At 46.8% G+C, this 18,995-nt stretch overlaps 2 protein-coding genes across 10 annotated transcripts in view; both read right to left on the reverse strand.

Moving 5' to 3' along the window:
• The window catches only part of Tfdp1 (transcription factor Dp-1), a 40,874-nt gene extending 40,449 nt beyond the window's left edge, over positions 1–425 (reverse strand). The window contains exon 1 of one of the 4 annotated variants that reach the window (XM_050136989.1): positions 349–425. The gene's annotated coding sequence lies outside the window, so the exon portion shown is untranslated. The other 3 variants (XM_050136995.1, XM_050136988.1, XM_050136992.1) reach the window with 3 other exon arrangements.
• An 11,278-nt stretch (positions 426–11,703) lies between these two features.
• The window catches only part of Tmco3 (transmembrane and coiled-coil domains 3), a 34,954-nt gene continuing 27,662 nt past the window's right edge, over positions 11,704–18,995 (reverse strand). For all 6 annotated transcript variants that reach the window (XM_050136720.1, XM_050136715.1, XM_050136719.1 and 3 more), the window contains 4 exons: positions 15,944–16,094; positions 15,285–15,364; positions 13,204–13,353; positions 11,704–12,341 (listed from right to left, as the gene is read on the reverse strand). In XM_050136720.1, coding sequence (XP_049992677.1) covers positions 12,228–12,341; positions 13,204–13,353; positions 15,285–15,364; positions 15,944–16,094 — 495 coding nt within the window. In that variant the 3' untranslated portion in view covers positions 11,704–12,227. The remainder of the gene's footprint in view (positions 12,342–13,203; positions 13,354–15,284; positions 15,365–15,943; positions 16,095–18,995) is intronic.

Genomic DNA, 18,995 nt, shown 5'->3' on the forward strand with positions numbered 1-18,995 from the left:
CGCCCCACCTGTCACTAGGCCCGGCCACCAGCCCCGCAGGCCGGCGCGGAGAAAGCCGGAGGGTGGCCGGGACCCCTGCCCGCCGCCCACGCCACGCCGCGTCGAGGCCGACTCTGGGCTGAGGCTGGGCGGCGGGCGGGATGCAGCCGGACGCGGGAACCGGGCTGGGGCGGGAACGGGGCCGCGCGCCCAGCCCGCGCCCTCCCGTTCGGCCGGCCGGCGCCCCCGCCACACCTGGCTGGCCGGCGGGGCGCGCGGGGCGGACGACGGGGGCGCGGGGGCGCCGGCCCGGAGGTCCGGCCCTGGCGGTCCCTGCCCTGAGCCAGCGGCGCCGGGACGCGGGCTCACCCTGGGCCGAGCGTCGGGCCGGCGTGACGTGCGCGCGGCGCGGTGACGTGGGCGGCGGCGGGCCCGCTCCGCGCAGCGCGCCTGCGCGCCTTTTCGCGCCTTCGGCGCCCTCCTCCTCCTCCTCCTCCACCAGCCGCTCATCTCCCGCGCCTCTCGCCGGTGCTACCCGCCCTGGGAGAGGGGAGGGGCCTGTGCGCGCGTGCGCGGGTGGCGGGACTCGGCTGGAGACCGCCCGCACTGAAAAGCGCTGCGCGCGCCGGCATGTGCGCATGGAGGCCACGTGTGTGCGCTCCTCTGTGTGTACACCAAGGGCCAACTGTATGCATATTTGTGTGCATGCGCAGGGAATAGAAGGCCACGTGTCTGCTTCGGTGTGTGTACGTGTGCCATATCTGCATGTACATGTAGAAAGGCCACATGTGGCAACACCTGTGTATATGCAAATAGTGTAGATGTATACACGTGCATATGCATGTGGTATAAATCGTGTGTGTACTCCTGAACATATATACATAAAACCCTCTGAGTGTACAAATATGTATTTAATGTGTTTAATATCTGCGCACAGAAAACAGGCATGTGTATATGAATAGATGGGCCAACTGTATGTACATGGGGAAAAAGAGGTCAGTTGTGGGAGTGCCTTAAAGTACCCGTACGTGCAGCCCGGGGAGAGGAGTCTTGTGCATTTACACAGGACAAAGCAAAGACTGTTGGGATGGATGGACATGCTGGACACTGCAGAGATGTGGAGACCCCTGCCACTGCTCAGCTGTTGATCTCCACAGCCACAAGGTCTGAGCGTGGGTTGCCAACGATTGAAAGACCGGTGTGTTTGCGCCTGCTCTTTAGGAAGCCATCTGCTTCATCCCAGGAGGGATCTGGTAGACCCTGAGCTCTGAAGACTCAGTCAATCCTGGAGACCCGTACTTTAGGACTAAAGCCTGGGGAAACAATAGTCTAGGCCTCCCAAATCAGTCCAAATGGGTCGGGTAAAATGACCCAACTTTCTGGAAGAATATACAGCTGAAGAGCAGAGTGCTGTTGAATGCTATCAGAGCTGAAGATGTGAGGGACGGGATGTTATGCACCTTTAATTGTCCGTATTTCCTTTAAATAAACAAAATGTTGGGGGCCGGGTCAATTTGGCACCCAGACTGACACATCCTTCTCTGTTACCTAGCGGCCTTGGTCATGGGACTGACTCAACCAAACTGCCCTTCTTTAGCATCTGACTGAACTGTCATGGCTGCTGTCCTGTTCTGAGCACCCCTTAGGTTCTCTGAGGAAGCTCCACTGCAACCACAGCTGCTCACTGCTAAAGCAAAGCCGTGAGTCTAGAAGAAGGCAGTATCTAAGACATAGCTTTTCCATAGTCGTGAGTCCAGAAGGCAGTCTCTAAGACACAGCTTTTCAATAGAATGCACCAGACTTCTTGCCGTCACAAGCCTTGGTAAGCTCTGGTAACCACTTTCCACCAGGACACAGGGGTTGGGAGTGTGGGGAGCATTTCCTTTAGTGGTCCAGCAGAAGGACTGTGACTGGTGCAAGCATCTTTGCCACGCCCCATTCCTGGCTATATAAACAAGCTATTCCGCTCACCTTTTTTTCAGTAAGTTGGGTGAATCTTTTGTCCAATAAAAACTTCTCTCGAGTGATGGTACACTTTTTTTTTTTAATGCAAGCTAGACTAGTAATATGACAAACACACCAGTGAAGCACTGAAGAGCTCCAGAGAGAGAACGTGGCCAGAGCAACAGCATACACTGGTGGCGGAAACAGGAGACAGCAGGACTGAAGGAGGCGATAGCGAGGCAGAGGAGGGAAATGGGGTACCAGCCACGGGAAGAGTTCCAGGGAGCCACCAACCCTTAAGGGGTAACGGTCTTTCTCTAGGATTGAAAGCCGCAACGATAATCACATAGGCACTGCCCGTTGCTGATGGACACTCAGGATTCCAGGAGCTGCCAAAGTGTGACTACGGGTGGGTAAAGCCCAGAATACTCTGACTTCAATATATTGAGCCGCAAGCCTCTGGCTTCTAAAGCCTGGAGCAATAATAGGCCCTTGGCTCTCAGCGGACAGACTCGTAAGCCTCTGGATCTGCCAGTCCGTCCCATAAACTCTGGGCATGTAAGGGCCAGGATTACTAGCACTGGGAATCATCTCCTTGCCCAATCATGTGTATCTGGGTAAGGCAGAATGACCCCAGCCAGCTGATTAGTAATACAGGGGTCAGAGCTGTACCAAGAGCTGGACTAATTAACATCTGTGAGGAGCTTTGAGGAGCACAGACCAAAGGCCTCCCTCAGTAATACACAACATATTATTACTGGACACCCCTGTTTTCCATGGCTTTACAATTAACCACCTTCATGCTGACTACACCTGCTCCTACCACTTCGGCTAAGCCCCACCTTCTTAAGCTGTCAGGCATTTAATTACCAAGGGTTCTGCGTGCCAGAATTGAACTCATGCATGAAAGCCTTCAAATGGCTGGGAGTCCTCCCATTCTCCAGCACCCCTCCCAGCCCCCAGGAAATAGGAAAATAAAAGAAAGCCACCGCCTGGTCTCTACAATAGGAAGTGGCACCCGCCTCCCTTGTATATTTAACAGGGGCTGATTTCCTAACTACATGGAGTGACTTTGCATGACAGCAGCCTTCTGCGGGCAGTTGTTTCAGAGAGCCATCAGCTCAAGTCACCATGGGATGCAGATGGTCCTCACAGCCTTCTGGAAACCAAATTGACAGGAATTGGAAACTGGTGGTGACCAGGCTGAACAGTGGAGCCAGAGAAAGCAGGCATGAAATGGGTGGTTTGGGGGAGGCATCAAGATGGACTCATTTCCTGATTTTTGCTTCTAAGGTGTGATAGACAGACCTGTTTCTTGGATGCTGAGGAACCAGGAAGCGGTATAACAAGTGGACTTCAAGTGAGACATACTCTCCTGTTGTCTTCACTGTGACAAAAATACCAGAGGGACAATTAGCTTAAGTAAGGGAAGATGTATTTTGGCATGGTTTCCGAAGTTTCAGTTTATGGTCATTTGGCCCCAAATATGTGTATAGGACACCACAGTGGAAGAAGAATGCAGCAGAGGAGAGCTGTTCGTCACCCACACCCCCAGGACGCAGAGAGTGAAACTGGATTGTTGTATAGCGTTTCCATCCAGGGGGAAGATCCCTAATGTTCTGAAGGGAGGGGCCTTAAAACTCAGGAAGTAGGGGCTGGAGAGATGGCTCAGCAGTTACAAGCACTTGCTGCTCTTGCAGAGGACTGGGCTTTGGTTCCTAGAACCCACGTGGCAGTTAATAACCATCTGTAATTCTAGGTCTAGGAGATCTGGCACCCTCTACTGGCCTCTAGGGACCAGACATACATATGGTGCACATGTATGTGTTCAGGCAAAACACACACACACACACAAAATAATGAATCTTAAAAAAAAAAAAAGTCAGGAAGTAAACAACTCCAGAGCCTCAGGAAGTCCCTGAAATTAGATGCTAAGAAACATGGACTGCTGAGAGACAACCTCAGACAAGCCCAGCCGTCTGGAAGAGACGACGACCAACAGAGCTGCAGGAAAATACACATTTCAGCCTTTAAGATGCCTGCAAGTTGTGCGGTGGGCTCTAGGTTTCCAGTTGCCGTGAGTTGTTTCTGGGGTGGGCCTTGCTGGTGCAGCTGTCTTTGGGGCATGCGGGGAGTTCCACAATCTTCACAGGTAGCAGAGAGGAGAGGGCAGTTCAGCTTGACATGACTCGGTAGCCGAGTCTAGATCCGAGTTGCTTCATTTTGGCATATTTACACACAGCACGATTTGCTGAAAACTTTTCTTGTGAAGATTAACTCAGTCCCATGCGCACAACAAAGCATGTCTAAATCTCTCTGAGGAACAAAGCCAGCTAAATACAGAGCAGATGTGACAACAAAACTCTCTGCAAGGTACATGTCACACCTTCCTAAAGATGGGTTCTATAGACTACATGTCACACCTTCCTAAAGATGGGTTCTATAGACTACATGTCACACCTTCCTAAAGATGGGTTCTATAGACTGCATGTGACACCTTCCTGAAGATGGGCTCCATGGATTGACTAAGAAAAACCTGTTTACGAGAAGGGTCTGGAGGAGGGCCTGGTGCCAGAAAGTCTTTGACCACGCTGATTGTGCAAAGGTCAGCCGGCTAGATAGAAAATACGTCCACTCCAGCCTTCTGGGTGTAAAACAGGTTTTGCATTCCTTCCCTGGAAGGAATAACCCTTGTGTTTAACATTCCAGGTCCCACTAGTGCATGTCCTGTGAGCACAAAACCCTCCCTGCCCCCTTCAGAGTCATTTCTGCTCCTATAAGTAACCCTCACTTGTATGCCTGCAGTAACACCCATAAAATTCCCTGGTTCAGAGCTGGACAATGGTGGGAACCTCATTTTGCTCTGTGCCTGGTTCTCCATCGGGGATGAGTAGGTGTTCTTTTTCACAGCATGTTACATAACAGGGATACAGGAAGGAGTCAAGATGAGAGTAACCCAAAGGACATGTCTCAGTTACCTACTCCCTAGCTAGGCCCCACCTCCTGTGTTTTGCCTCCTCTCGATGCGGTGACTTCACTGAGGGATTAACCCACTGACCATGTCAGGGCCCTCGGATGTCTGGAAATGCCCTGACACATTCCTGGAGGTGTACTTCATTTAATAATCTAGGCATTTCCTAAGCCAGTCGCATTGACAAACTTTACATCCTGGGTGTTGAGGAGACAGTTCAGTGGGTATAGAGGCATGAGGACCTGAGTTTAGATCCCCAGAATCCACACGAAAAGCCGTAACATCAGTGCTTCTCAGCCTTTCTAAGGCTGCAACCCCTTAATACAGTTCTTCAGGTTGTGGTGACTCCCACGACTACTTCACAACTGTAATATTGCTACTGTTATGAATCATCATGCACATACCTGATATGCAGGATAGTCTTAGGCGACCCCTGAGAAAAGGTCATTCGACCCTCCCCCCAACAAGTCATGACATACAGGTTGAGAAACACTGCCATACCGGAGGGCACAGATTTGTAACTTGGGCCAGGGCTGGAGAAGAGTCAGGCAGATGTCTGGAGCTCACCAATCCGTGCTGTTTATACCACAAACTACAGGGAAAGTTATCAGGAAGGTGGACCCTGCCCTCCCTGGAAGAACGTTCCCTGTGATTTGAGAACAATTCTGTCATTTCGGCTACTGTGAGGTGTGAGCTGTTCCAGCTTGATGGGTCCAGTCAATTGCTTCATTCATCAGGCTAGTTGTTATCTTAGATATTGAAGCAAGCAACGAAAATGTGGACGTGGTATTCTAAAACTGTGCACCTTGCCCTTCTGCTCCATTTTCTCTACTTGGGAGCTGTGGTGTTTGGTGCTTTCTTTATAAGTGTTACATTATCTAGGTGAATCAGCTCTTAGAGCAGCTGACCCTTTGACATCATGCCTTCCGAGACAATGTTGACGTGAGGTCCAACTGTCTTAACATTGGTGCAACCACTCTCGTCCTCCTTTGCTTGTTTGCACTTACACTGCCCCCCTTTCAGTTTCAGCCCCCAGATCTTTTATCGTTCATACATACTGGGATCTGTTTTTTTTTTTTATCATTCTGCTGATTTGTGTTTTATACGTTTTGCTCACTAGCAAATTCATATTTACTTTATGCATTTCTCTTTTAAGTTCTATTAGAAAAAGAGTAGAAGCCACATATGATGGTCCACACCCAAAATTCTCGCATTTGGAGTTTGAGGCAAGAGGATTGTCGTGAGTTCAAGGCCAGTCTGGGCTACAAAGTGATTTCCAGACTGACCTGGGCTTCAGATCATCCATCTCAAAAGAAATGAAATTAAAAATCAAACCACATGAAGCTGGAGAGATGGCTTGGGAGTTAAGAGCACTGCTGCTTTTCCAGAGGACCTGGGTTCCATTCCCAGCACCCATATGGTGGCTCACAACCATCTGTAACTCCAGTTCCAGGGAATTCAATGCCCCCTTCTGACCATCGTGAGCATCAGGCATTCGTGTGGTGCACATACAGAGATACATGATGGGCAAAACACCCAAACATAAATTTTTAAATTAAAAACACCAAGCCATGCTGGGAGGTGGTGATATGTCTTTAACCCCAGAACTCAGGAGGCAGAGGCAGGTGGATTCCTGAGTTCCAGGCCCATTCAGGACTACACAGAGAAAGCCTGCCTTGAAAAACCAAAGCAACCAAACAAACAAAAGAACAAAAACAAGGCATAAAGTTCCTCAGCATTTTTATCTTTAATCTGAAGAGTGTCCTATCACCTACCTCCTTTTTATTTTTAAAGTTTATGTGTACACGTGTTCCTGTGTACACGTGTTCCTGTGTACACGTGTTCCTGTGTACGTGTGTGTCTGTGTTCATGTGTGCCTGTGTACATGTGTTCCTGTGTACATGTGTGCCTGTGTTCGCGTTCCTGTGTACATGTGTGCCTGTGTACATGTGTGCAGGTCCCTGCAGAGGTCAGAAGAAGATCTGGAATCCTCAGAGCTGGAGTAGCAGATAATCGTGAGCCACCAGGGCTCTCCAGTTTTCTGGGAAAGCAAGGAGTGTTCTTAACCAATGAAGCATCTCTCTCCAGCCACCACATCCCTTGCTTTTGAAGATCATCAGCTTTGCCAACTATAGAGCTCTTGATTGACAAGTTTTGTTTTGTTTTTCTTTCAGAACTTGAGATATGCCAACTTGTGGCCTTCTGTTCGCTATGTTCTAATGAGACACCAAGCCTATGAAGGTTACTAGTTGGGGACAAATCACTTCTCTCTTGATGATTTAAATATTATCTATTTGCTTTTGTCTTTTGAGTTTACGCTATATGGAGTTCCTTGAGTTCCGGGCCTTTGTAGCATATAGATTCATGTCTTTCATCAAATAATGACTATTTGAAATTTATCCTGGGTAATGACAGATAGCCCTGTCATTGACGAATAGATAAACAAAATGGGATATATGTACATATAGACTACATTCAGCCACATAAAGAAATGGGTTCCAACACATGCTACACTAGGAATGGAACTTAAAAACATTACACAGTAAAATAAGCCAGACAAGCATTGTGAGTCTACCAGCATAGGCTAGCATAGGTAAAGGCAGGGTGGCTACCAGCACTGTTGGTAATAAGAAGCATGTAGTCACTCCTTGTAATCGCAGAGTTTCTGTTTGCAACGACGACAATGTTTTAGGGACAGATGATAGTAATGTTCATGCAACGTTGTAAATCAACACTAGGAATTTGTACGCTTAAAATGATAAGCTCAGCACAGTGCATGGTGATAGCACACGCCTTTAGTCTCAGGACCCAAAAGGCAGAGGCAGATGGACCTCTGTGAGTTCGAGGCTAGCCTGGTCTACAAAGCAAGTTCCAGGACAGCCAGGGCTACACAGAGAAACCTGTCTCAAAAACCAAAAGGAGAGAGAGAGAGAGAGAGAGAGAGAGAGAGAGAGAGAGAGAGAGAGAGAGAGAGAGAAATGGATATTTTATGATTCAACCTATTCTTTACAGCATAAATCAGGAAATCCTAAACAGTGCAGAAGACAAGAAAAAGGGGTGGGCAATATGGCTTAGTGGGTAAAATGTTACCATGCACAAGCCTAACTCCATGAGTTCAATCCCCAGAACCCCAAAAACCAGACGCAGCGAACTGTGTCTGTAATCCCAGCACTCCAGCAGTGAGATGGGGCAGGAAGAGACAGGAAAATCACTGAGAAGCTCACAGGCAGGCTCATCTCGGTAGAAAGGGTGAGAGCAATGGAAACAATCAGGGAGACCCTGGCTTACCACAGTGGAAGGAGGGAACAGCTTCCTGGAGGTGTCCTCTGACCCCCATCTACACACCCTGCACCCTGGCATGCCACACTCTCACTCCCGGGTCTGCCATGCACCCACATCAACACGGTGGGGACAGCCTACCAAAAGCATTTCAAAAGGTAAGGAAAAGAACCTGGAAGGCACAAATGTTGCCTAGGAAGACTTATTGATCCTCAGATGATGATTGCGCATCATGTGGGAAATCAAGAAATCTATTGCAGTTTTTTTTTTCTTTTTACAGTAGATTTAGCAGTGTCTGTGGATACAAGATGCATCCAGGCAGCCAGAGCACAACTCTGGTGGGAGCACTTGCCAAGCACACATGAGCCCCTGGGCTCCTACCCTGCTGTAATGAATAAACATATAAATAAATACCTTCATCTCTACAGAACAATAATCTACTGGAAACATATTTTAAGTATAGTTTATAATAACATGAAAGGAATCTAATTAAAATTAATTCAGATTTGCAAAATGCCATAGATTTAAAAAATATAAAACATTGTTTTGAAACATCAAAAAAATCTGAATAGAAATCACACTGATGGATTTGGAGACTCAATGTTGTGAAGTTGGCCATCATCCTTAAACTATCCTATAGATTCCATGGTATCTCAATAAAAAGTCTCAGCATTTTTTGCTAAAACTTGCCAATATGTTCAATCTTTTTTTGTGTGTGTGATTTCTTCACTTGATATCATTTAAAGTTCTCTTAGGTATTTCTGCAACTGATGATTTTTAATTTTTTAGTAACGCATGCTCCATTCTCTAGATGCAGCACAGATTATTGACTCACTGCAGGTTCTGGGTTGAGTTTGGGCCGTTATGAAAATCTGCTATAAAGCACCATTCACAGATTGTTCTGTGAACACAGTCCTCAGTGCACGTGGGTAACTGTGACAACTGCTGGGTTGGATGGTGACTTGTGCTTGGTTTTAGCACAAACTCCAAACCTTCTTTGGAAGGAAGTTAAGTCCTTTTTTTGTGAATATTCAGTACAAATGATAGCTGGGTCAGAGAGAATACAGATGACAAGAACACCGTACTATGGGGAAGGGACTGCAAGATGAGGCTTCAAGATTAGATTTTCTCCTAACAAGCAAACATAAATGTATTTCAGACCTGACAATTGGGTCAAATGCATGCTTGAAGAGTTGAAAATAGAAATCACTGTTCTACTTGACACCTATCCTGGGCAGCAACAGCGAGGTCATGTTTATATAGTCTCACAAATAAAAACCACTGCAGGAAAATGTCAAGCAAATAACTAACTAAATAAGAAATTCTTATATTGTGCACTCACTGTTTTTTTTTTTTTTTCGTATTGTGAGAGATGTGAAGGGAATGAGGAGCAGGAAACTAGGCTCTTCTTTCCCCTACATTCCATTCTGAAGTCAGCTCCTCCCAGACCTTTCTACACACACCTCTCTTCCTCCAAGTGCTCCAAGAGCCTTGGTTTTTCTAGAACCAACTTCAAGAAGGCCAGTGAGCCAGCTTCATCCCTTCAGCTACTCAAGAGCTGCCCCAGTGGGTGACAGGAAGAGATTTCCCACTCTAAATCTATGCAGCCCTGTCTTGATCAGTGTGTAGCATGTAGACTGTGCCAAGGTGATGAAGGCTAGGGGAGCCAAACATAATGTCCTCCCCTACCACCACCCCATCTCCTGGAAACGTAGTCTCTTGGATGCATGCGCCCCCACATCTGTAACTGGAGGACTTGGACACATGCACCCCCACACCTGTAACTGGAGGACTTGGATGCATGCGCCCCCACACCTGTAGCTGGAGGAGCAGTGTTTGCCACAGCAAAGCCCATGGATGCATTTTCTTCTGAAGCACTGAGGCCTGGCAGCTGATGACCAAGCTCTTGGAAGACAGTGAGGATGACCTCTCTGGTCTCTCTTCTGGACCTCTGGCACTGCCCCTTTCCCAGTCAGTCTCACCAAGCAACCTTTGCCTTCTTTAGATGTCACAAAACGTTCTAGTCACTTGTACCAGCTACTGCACCTGCTTGCTCCTTTAGCACATCCTAAGCACAAGGGGTGGGGGTGGATTCAGCAATCTGATGCCACTTAGAAAGAAAAGCAACACTGTTTTCTAAAATCCCCTGTTTATATTGGTTGCCACTTGGAGAAGATGCAGTCTACTTCAACTGACTTTAAAGGTTTAATTTATGTTGCTATAATCCACAATATGCATACGTAATACATAATCACACCTAATAGTCTGTCCCTCTGCCTCAGAGTATGACGGTCTATTCATCCTGATCTTAGAACCAGTATTTATGGAGAAATTCTTGTTAAAAAGTAACATCTGTGTTCTACAGTATACATATATATTTGTAACTAAGAAAATATATGCAAGTGAAAATTAAAGTACCTAGTATGTGTGAATGGTTCTGTACCCAAAGTTCAGGTGTTAACAAGCTTAATCCCTAATACAGTGTTGGGAGGTAAGATCCAGGGAAGTTTCAATCAGGGAGGACCCACCCTCCAGGCTGGATTAATTCCGATATAAAGTTCTGGGAGTGGGCTCTCTCTCTGCTACCCGTCCCTCCTTGAAATCCCCTATGCAGCATGTAACCCCAGGGAACCCTCCCAGAGGGGACAGAGCCTTCCTCCCTTGATCCTGTGCTTCCCAGCATCTAAAACTATGAGTCCAAGTTACAGTTCTGGAGATTATCCAGCCACGGGCCTGTGCTACAGTCACGGAGAGACTGCCGGCCACGGGCCTGTGCTACAGTTACAGAGACTGCCAGCCACGGGCCTGTGCTACAGTCACACAGAGACTGCTGGCCACGGGTCTGTGCTACAGTTACAGAGACTGCCAGCCACGGGCCTGTGCTACAGTCATGCAGAGACTGCTGGCCACGGGTCTGTGCTACAGTTACAGAGACTGCCAGCCACGGGCCTGTGCTACAGTCATGGAGACTGCCAGCCACGAGCCTGTGCTACAGTCATGGAGAGACTGCTGGCCACGGGTCTGTGCTACAGTTACAGAGACTGCCAGCCACGAGCCTGTGCTACAGTCATGGAGAGACTGAATAGCCCCTTAGGGAAGCTCTGGCCAGGGCCAGGTCTTCATGTCTAGGGCACCTGACAACTAAAATATGCCAGTCAAATTCCAAAGTTGGAACTTAAACATTTTTTAATGCACTCGTTTGGTCTTTAAGAACTATATGATGACATATGAATTATCCTTGTTTAAAAAAAAAATGTCTGATGGGGCCGGAGAGATGGCTCAGTAGTTAAGAACATTTGCTGCTCTTGTAGAGGACCCTGGTTCTACTCCCAGCACCCACACAGTGGCTCACGATCATCCATAACTCTAGTTCCACGGTATCTAACCCCCTTCAACACAAAAATATAACTTAAAAATGAGATTCTTAGTAAGTTTCAAATAATTATGCCCTGATCATAAATAGTTTTTATTTAAGAATGCATATTCTTATGATTCAAAGTCAAATGTTTTAAAGGTAAAACTAATAAAAATCAGCATGAAAATGTTTTATTTAAAATAGTTACAGGTGACAAGAAAGCAGCAAGTCTTTAAAGATCAAAAGTAAGCATCTAAGCTCAAAAATAAAATTAAAATCTCTTATCACCATTATGCTCAATAACAAATATTTGACCAACAGATTATAATTATACAATAAATAAAAAAGTCTTTCTAATTCTTCTTTACCAAAAACTCACGAGCTGATGAATTAACAATAGGAAGTTAATAATCTTCATTTAAAAATAAAAAGGCACATCCAGGCAAACAGTTTAGGTGATTGTAAAATGCAGTGTTAAAACTCTGTACATAACTGACTGACGGCAAATAAATTACTCCGGAGAAACACGACGGGAGAGGTTTTGAATGCAAGCAAACACGAGGACACTGGCTCTTCCTTGCTGCTGCTGCTGTCTCTGATGGAAGGCTGGCAAGAGGGAGCAGCAACAGACCATCTCAGGACTCACAACCCCCCAAGGAGGACCCACCCCACAGTCCAGTCCCTCATCATCTGGCGCTGTCAGAGGCTTGACCTCCTCTCTGGTCTTGGCACACACTTTGTAATGGCCGCTTTCCACAGCACTGGGGCAAGTAGGAGGCTAAGTGTGGTCACGCTTAGAATAAGGAGATACACCTGCAACAGATCAATGGGCACAGTCACGGGGGTTCCGGAAGGGAAGGCGTGCAGCCTGCACGTCTCGGTGACTACAGGACGCTCTGTGGTTTCAGAGAGCACACTGAATAGCCCATGGTCCCACTGAGTGGCAGAGCTTACTAACCATCTTTACAGAAAGAGGAAGTAGTGCGGGATGTGGGGGGGAGAGGACATTTGCAGTGGGAACAACTGGGATTTAACCACTGATGGAACACTGTGGTGAGGTCTGGTAAATTCCAGGATAGCGGCCTGGTTTCTTTGCTAGCCTGAAGGTGACCCCTCCGGGGCCCACACCGGATCCACGCTCTTCCCATGGTGCAGACCTGTATCAGCTTCAGTGATGCCTCATTCAGTAGACAGGCCTCTACTATGGCCCTTACACTGCCACCTCCTCACACTCCTTACACAGGGACAACCACTGGTCTCTAGATGCTCTGCAGGCTTCCTGTGCTTCCCTGGGAGCTTCTATTGTAGGCTCCAGATAACAGCCCACTTCTCCTCAGCCTGCTAATTATAATTACTGTAAAAGACAATGACATCACTTCCTGGTCTTTGGGCTAAGATCAAGCCGAAAAGATGACAGCAGGATTAACTAGCTATTTTCACCTAAGAATTTCAACACCTTAAACCAGATGTTTAAGCAGCCAGGTCCAGCTTCCTTCCAGGCCAGCTCAGTGCCCACTGAGAGCATGCTGCTGTCCCAGAGGCCTGGTGTGCCTGGACTCCCAAGTCAGCACAGTGGGAGTCGGGGGGAGTGTTCACTCTTTGCTAGAAATGCTTGCACTGAAGCATTCAATGTGCTCCACAGGACTGTCACGCCTGTGAACTTACTGACTCTCACCTCTCTCGAGATGATGCCCGCTCTCCGTGCTCGACTCCCCAGAACGAAGGAGAACTCGCTGACCTGTGCCAGTCCCGCTGATACAATCCACTTGATGTACTGGCTGCTCCGTGGCAAGATGAGAGACAAGACCAGCACTGCCAACACAAACTGAAAGAATGGCTTATCACATCGCTATTCACGCCCAAAGGCAGACAAAACAACTCTCATAAACCAGCACCGAGATGGAGAACATCAGTGGCTACCATTGTTTCTAGCCACAAATCAAGTAGGAAAGTGCACACAGCAGCATGTTAAATAATCAGATATAGCACAATTAATAAAAACCCAGACACAGAAATTGGGGTTCAACCTGAAGGTCAGAAAAGCAAAACAGCCAGCCACTAGCTCTTACCTCTATTTCAGTCTGAAATGGCGATCCTGCCTCCAGGGATTTCAGAATGAAACTGTGTGTGACAGCTGTCTCTTCCGTCTTATATTCCTCTCTAGGGCTGGGATTAAAGATGTGTACCACTACAGCCCAGTTTCTGATGTGGGATGTCCTTCTGCATATGTATTGCTTTTATTGATTGATAAAGTTGCTTTGGCCTATGGCAGAGCAGAATATAGCCAGAATGGAAGGGATATAAAGAGAGAGTAGGTGGAGTTGAGGAGACACCATATCTTGATGCGGGAGGTCCTTCTGTTTGTGTGTTGCTTTTATTGGTTAATGAATAAAGAAACTGCTTTGAGCCTATGGCAGGGAAGAACAGAACGAGGGGGAAAGCTAGGCTGTGTGCTGGGAGGAAGAAGGGTGGAGTCAGGGAGAAGCCATGGCACAGCTGCTGGAGACAGATGTGCTGAAACTTTGCTGGTAGGCCACGAACTCGTGATGATGCACAGATTAATGGAGATGTATTAAGATGTAAGAGTTATCCATAAGAAGCTAGAACTAATGGGCCAAGCAATGATTTAATTAATACAGTTTCTGTGTGATTATTTTGGGGCTAAGCTATCAGGGCGGCTGGAAACCAACAAGCAGCCTCCTCCTACTACAATGTAGCTGCCAAAGGAGGCAAATGCCATGTAGCAGATCAATAAACAAGAGGTGACAAACCACGAGCCTCATGGTAAAATATAAAATAATAAAAATGGGTTAATTTGAGATGTAAGAGTTAGTTAATAAGAAGCCTGAGCTAATAGGCCAAACAGTGTTGTAATTGATATGGTTTCTGTGTGATTATTTAGGTCTTGGCTGGCTGGAAACAAATGAGCAGTCTCCACTTACAGGTTTCTATGGCAAACTAGTGTGGCTAGTGGGATTAAAGGTGTGTGTCACCACTGCCTGGTCCGTAAGGCTGATCAGTGTGGCTGTTTTACTCTCTGAACTTCAGGCAAACTTTATTTATTAAAATACAAATGAAATATCACTATAGCCAGAAGGCACCAAATAAACAGAAACTGTCTTAAATCCATATAGAACAAGAAGGCAAAATAAAAAGTTTGGATTCAGTGATAGAAAATAAGCCTTCCCCCATCAAACTGAATCAACAGCATTAAGTAGTAAGCACTCAAGACAGAGATTCATTCCATTCATTCCATATATGAGAAAAGCCTGGAACTGGCAGGCAGTTCAGAACTAGCAACTCGCCAAATACTGCTAAACAGGCAGGCACACTGTGACTTAGACAGCAGTTCAGGTCACACAGTAATTTGTGGTCATGAGGGCGGGCATTCAGCAGTGCCCACTGGGTTTCCTGTATGCTGAAACACACCTCCATCAGGAAGGAGACAATGGCGGCTCCGCAGACTTAACCACAACAAGCCTGTTGACCCAGAAAGATGCTACCCAACCTGGCTTCTGCTAATTCCCAACACCTCAATTCTGAAACAACACATCATCCTACCATCTAAACCACTGGCCCAGACCTGCCTCCTTGAGAGTGTCTCTGGGAGCCACAAGTGTCACTGGGGCTCTGCAGGACTTAGGCAGTGACTGGCTAGAAACGAGGGCCTATGGGAAGTGCTCTACTGTGTAGTGAGCAACAGAGCAGTGTGGACTTCACCAGCTCTGAGTGCTAAGAGCCAGCCTCACTTCATACCTTCATGACGACCACAGACAGGGTGAGGAACACCAGCACAGTCAACTCATAGATCACAAAGGTGGGGAAGACATGGAGCCCTGTGGGAGACAGAGACAGAGACTTCAGAGCAGGCTCCAGCCATCTCTCGGCTACAAGTCTACAACTCTGTCTTACTCGTTAAGCTTGCTCTTACAGAAGAATTAACTGAAACCCAAGTCTTTCTGAGTGCTTTGGCAAAACCCTCTCCCTCTTCTGGGGAAAGAGAGAGGCCCAGCAGCCCTCCTCCATTGGGCCACACCCGCAGAGAATGTACGAAACTACCAGGTCGGCACAGGACCCAGCACTCCTTCTGGACTAGGGACTGGCGCACACACAGCTTGAGTGTGTGCACAGCAGCCACAGGAAGGGTGAGGAAATGTCCCACAACTACACAGTCTTTGTCATTCCTCACTTGGCTCACACAGGAAGAAACCAGGGAGCAGGCCTTGCCCTAGGTACCTCCCATCGCACTGATGAAACCTGACGAACAACCAGCTAATTCTTGACCCTTTTTTTTTGTCCATTTTCCCTATTTTAAAGTAAGTCTTTCCTCAGACTCTAGAAAAGCGTATTTATATACAGCCATACAAACGTGTCTCACATGCGTATCAAAGGAATTGCAGCGTGGAGAGGAATACCTATGGATGCGAAGAAAATGATGGCCAGGAAGTCTCGGATAGGCTCGATGTAAGCCACGATCTCCTCTGTGACCATGTGCCCCTGAGAAGAGACCAGTGCTCCAGCCAGGAAGCAGCCGAGCTCCATAGAGACGTCCAGCAGCTCTGTGACCTGAGGATAAGGGACTCAGCTTCATTAAGGAACACATGCACTGCCCAGTCTGCTCACTGCCAGAGACTGCTCACAGCCTGACACTCTTCAACCCAATACAAGAACCACAGTGCACACCAAGAATGGCTAGTATCCACGTGCCACCCAGAGACGCAGGTTCCTATATGCAGCTCCAGGAGGGCCCATGAGTGGCCAGAGATACCATACACAAGAAGCTAACATTGGTTGAATTAACCACACTTGAGGAGAAAAAAATTAATATTTTAAACAGTCACTTATGTAAACCACTGTAATATTTTTAAATAAGGGTATTTTCCAATCTTTATTTCAGTTCTAAATTTTTAAAAATTTATATGCATTGGTGGTCTGCCTGCATGTCTGTCTGTGTGAGAGTGTTGGGTACCCTGGAACTATTAGAGACAACTGTGAGCTGCCATGTGGGTGTTGGGAATTGAATCCTGGTCCTTTGGAAGAGCAGCCAGTGCTTCTAACTGCTAAGCCATCTCTCCAGCCACACCAACCTTTATTTTGAATAATTGTTATACATTTTTTATCTGCATCAGGAAAGAGCCAGTCTTTAGCACTAAAACGATTCCTGTAACTAACCTCAAACTTCATAAAAGGCAGACAACCACCAGCAGGTGACGATATTGACAGGGTACACAGAAAGCTCCCACCAGTGCAGAGAGGATGAGGTCAGACGGAATGGATGGTCATCACAGACCAGTTCTTTAACCTTGCCCTGTTACACACAGAGCTCAAGACTAGCTTCTGGGACATCCCCAACAGAACAACCGCAAAGATACTTTAAAACTATAGGAAATAGCAACAGTCCAATACAAAACATTTTTTAAAAGAAGTACCACTTACAATGACATCAAAAACACCATTAAACATCAAGACACAGGTTCACAAAATGGCAGAACCTTTGTACCCAACACAAGATGCCACTGGGGTACCAGAAGATCCCAACAGTGAGAATGCAAGCACTCTGTACCAGGAAAATGTCAATATCCCCTCAAATAGTAGACAGATTTAGGAATGCTGGTGAGAATTAACGCATGCATGAAAGATGAAGGCCAGACCTGAAAACTTACAAGGAAGTGGAAGAAATCACAAATAAAGCTACGATTATCCTGATACAGAACCAAAGTTGGGTCAGGATGCTACTGGATGCCAAGCTACAAAACAGTGTGAGAGCAGTCACGGATTAACAGGCGAGCAGTAGCAAATCAAAGTAACACCCCACCCTTGCATAAGCTCCCCCATGCACATGAGCAAAGGAAATGTACACATCAACCAATAGAAACACACATAACTATGTGCATATACATAGATAGTATACATACACTATCCACTTGTATTTACAAAAGCGCACACGTACACACGTATACCTCATACAAAGGTACAAGAATGAATTCAAATACTTGCACATACAAATACACAACACAGCTACTTGGATTCTGGCAAGGCTACCCTACAAAGCAAAGGACAAAGATTCTTTTATACCCGTGAGAAACCTCATACCACAGACTGAACTCACACCCCAGGTGGACTGTAGATCTAAAGGAGAAAAGCGGAGCAACGACACTTGCAGAAGACACTACAGAACATCTTCATGAGCCCAGAGTAGCAAACATCTACACATCCATACAGAAAACAGCAGGTGCTAGCTATAAAGAAAACACTTGCTTGTTGGGTGGGTTATATTGAAATTAAGAACCTCGGTTTATTAAAAACTGCCATTAAGAGCAAGCCAGGATCAGAACACATTAGCAAACATGGACGTGACACAGAACACTGTGCAACCATATGGACACAAGCACTGGCACATTCTTCACGTGGACCTGAAGGCATCAGGCTGGAAGAAGCCAGATGATAACAGCCACGTGGTGTCTGATCCAGTTTATATAAACATGCCAAGCAGCAGCAGCAGGTCCACAGTGACGGACAGTGGACCAGTGCTGATAGGGATGGGGAAGCAGCAAGTCAACTGACAAGCGGCGATAATGACACAGTACTGAAGCATTCTTGGAACCACCAAATACACAGTAAGATGTTTAAATGTGAAGGTTATGTTACATAAATTTCATCGCTGCTTTTTTATTGAGACAAAAAAAACTAACAAAAATATTTTTAAAGTCTACAAATGAATAAGAAAATTCCTGGTTCCATAGAGAAACAAGCAGACCACACTGAGGCGTAGCCCAGAGCGCACCCCAGGTGTCTTGCATCACGAAAAAGGAGAGCTGACTCAGCAGCTCCGAGGAAAAGGGAGTCGGAGCCCACTGCATATGTGTATGCAAACACACAAAATAGAAATGCTAAGGTCAAACACAGACGACACCAAGTGTGGGGAGGGTGTGGACGAACCCGGCTCCCATCAGCCTCAATGTCACAGGTTAGGCTTTGGACAGAGAGGACAGCGGGGAAGGTGACCAGCAATTAAAGAAATGAAATCCAGGAGTAAAACCGTGGGGATAACGAACAGCAGCTCACTCGCATCACCACTAACTGCAGCAGCAGCAGCGACAAGCACTGTGGGAGCATCTGATGTGCAAAAGGCCAGCACGTCCTAACACCCAGCACGGACAGTGGGTGCCCAACAAAGGCTGTGGAGTGAATAGAGGAAGAAACCAAGGAGGGCCGGGGGACAGTCACTCTGGCTGCTGTTTCCCTGGGGAAGGCAACACTGACCCCACAGACAAGACAACTTTGCTGGCGGTTACTTTCAAGAAGAAAATAGTCTGGAATAGGCAAAGCAGGGGAAATTTTAAATAAGTAACATTCTTGAAATAATTATAGTTATCATGAGCAGAAACAAATGTGTGCTTCCCACACATAAGGAAAGAATTTGCTAATTTACTTTCTAAAACACTGAAACCTTTAATTTCAGGACAG

The sequence above is a fragment of the Alexandromys fortis genome, unplaced genomic scaffold (assembly GCF_014885135.2).
Source record: "Alexandromys fortis isolate MF-2015 unplaced genomic scaffold, M_Fortis_MF-2015_v1.1 scaffold_3, whole genome shotgun sequence".
NCBI lineage: Eukaryota > Metazoa > Chordata > Mammalia > Rodentia > Cricetidae > Alexandromys > Alexandromys fortis.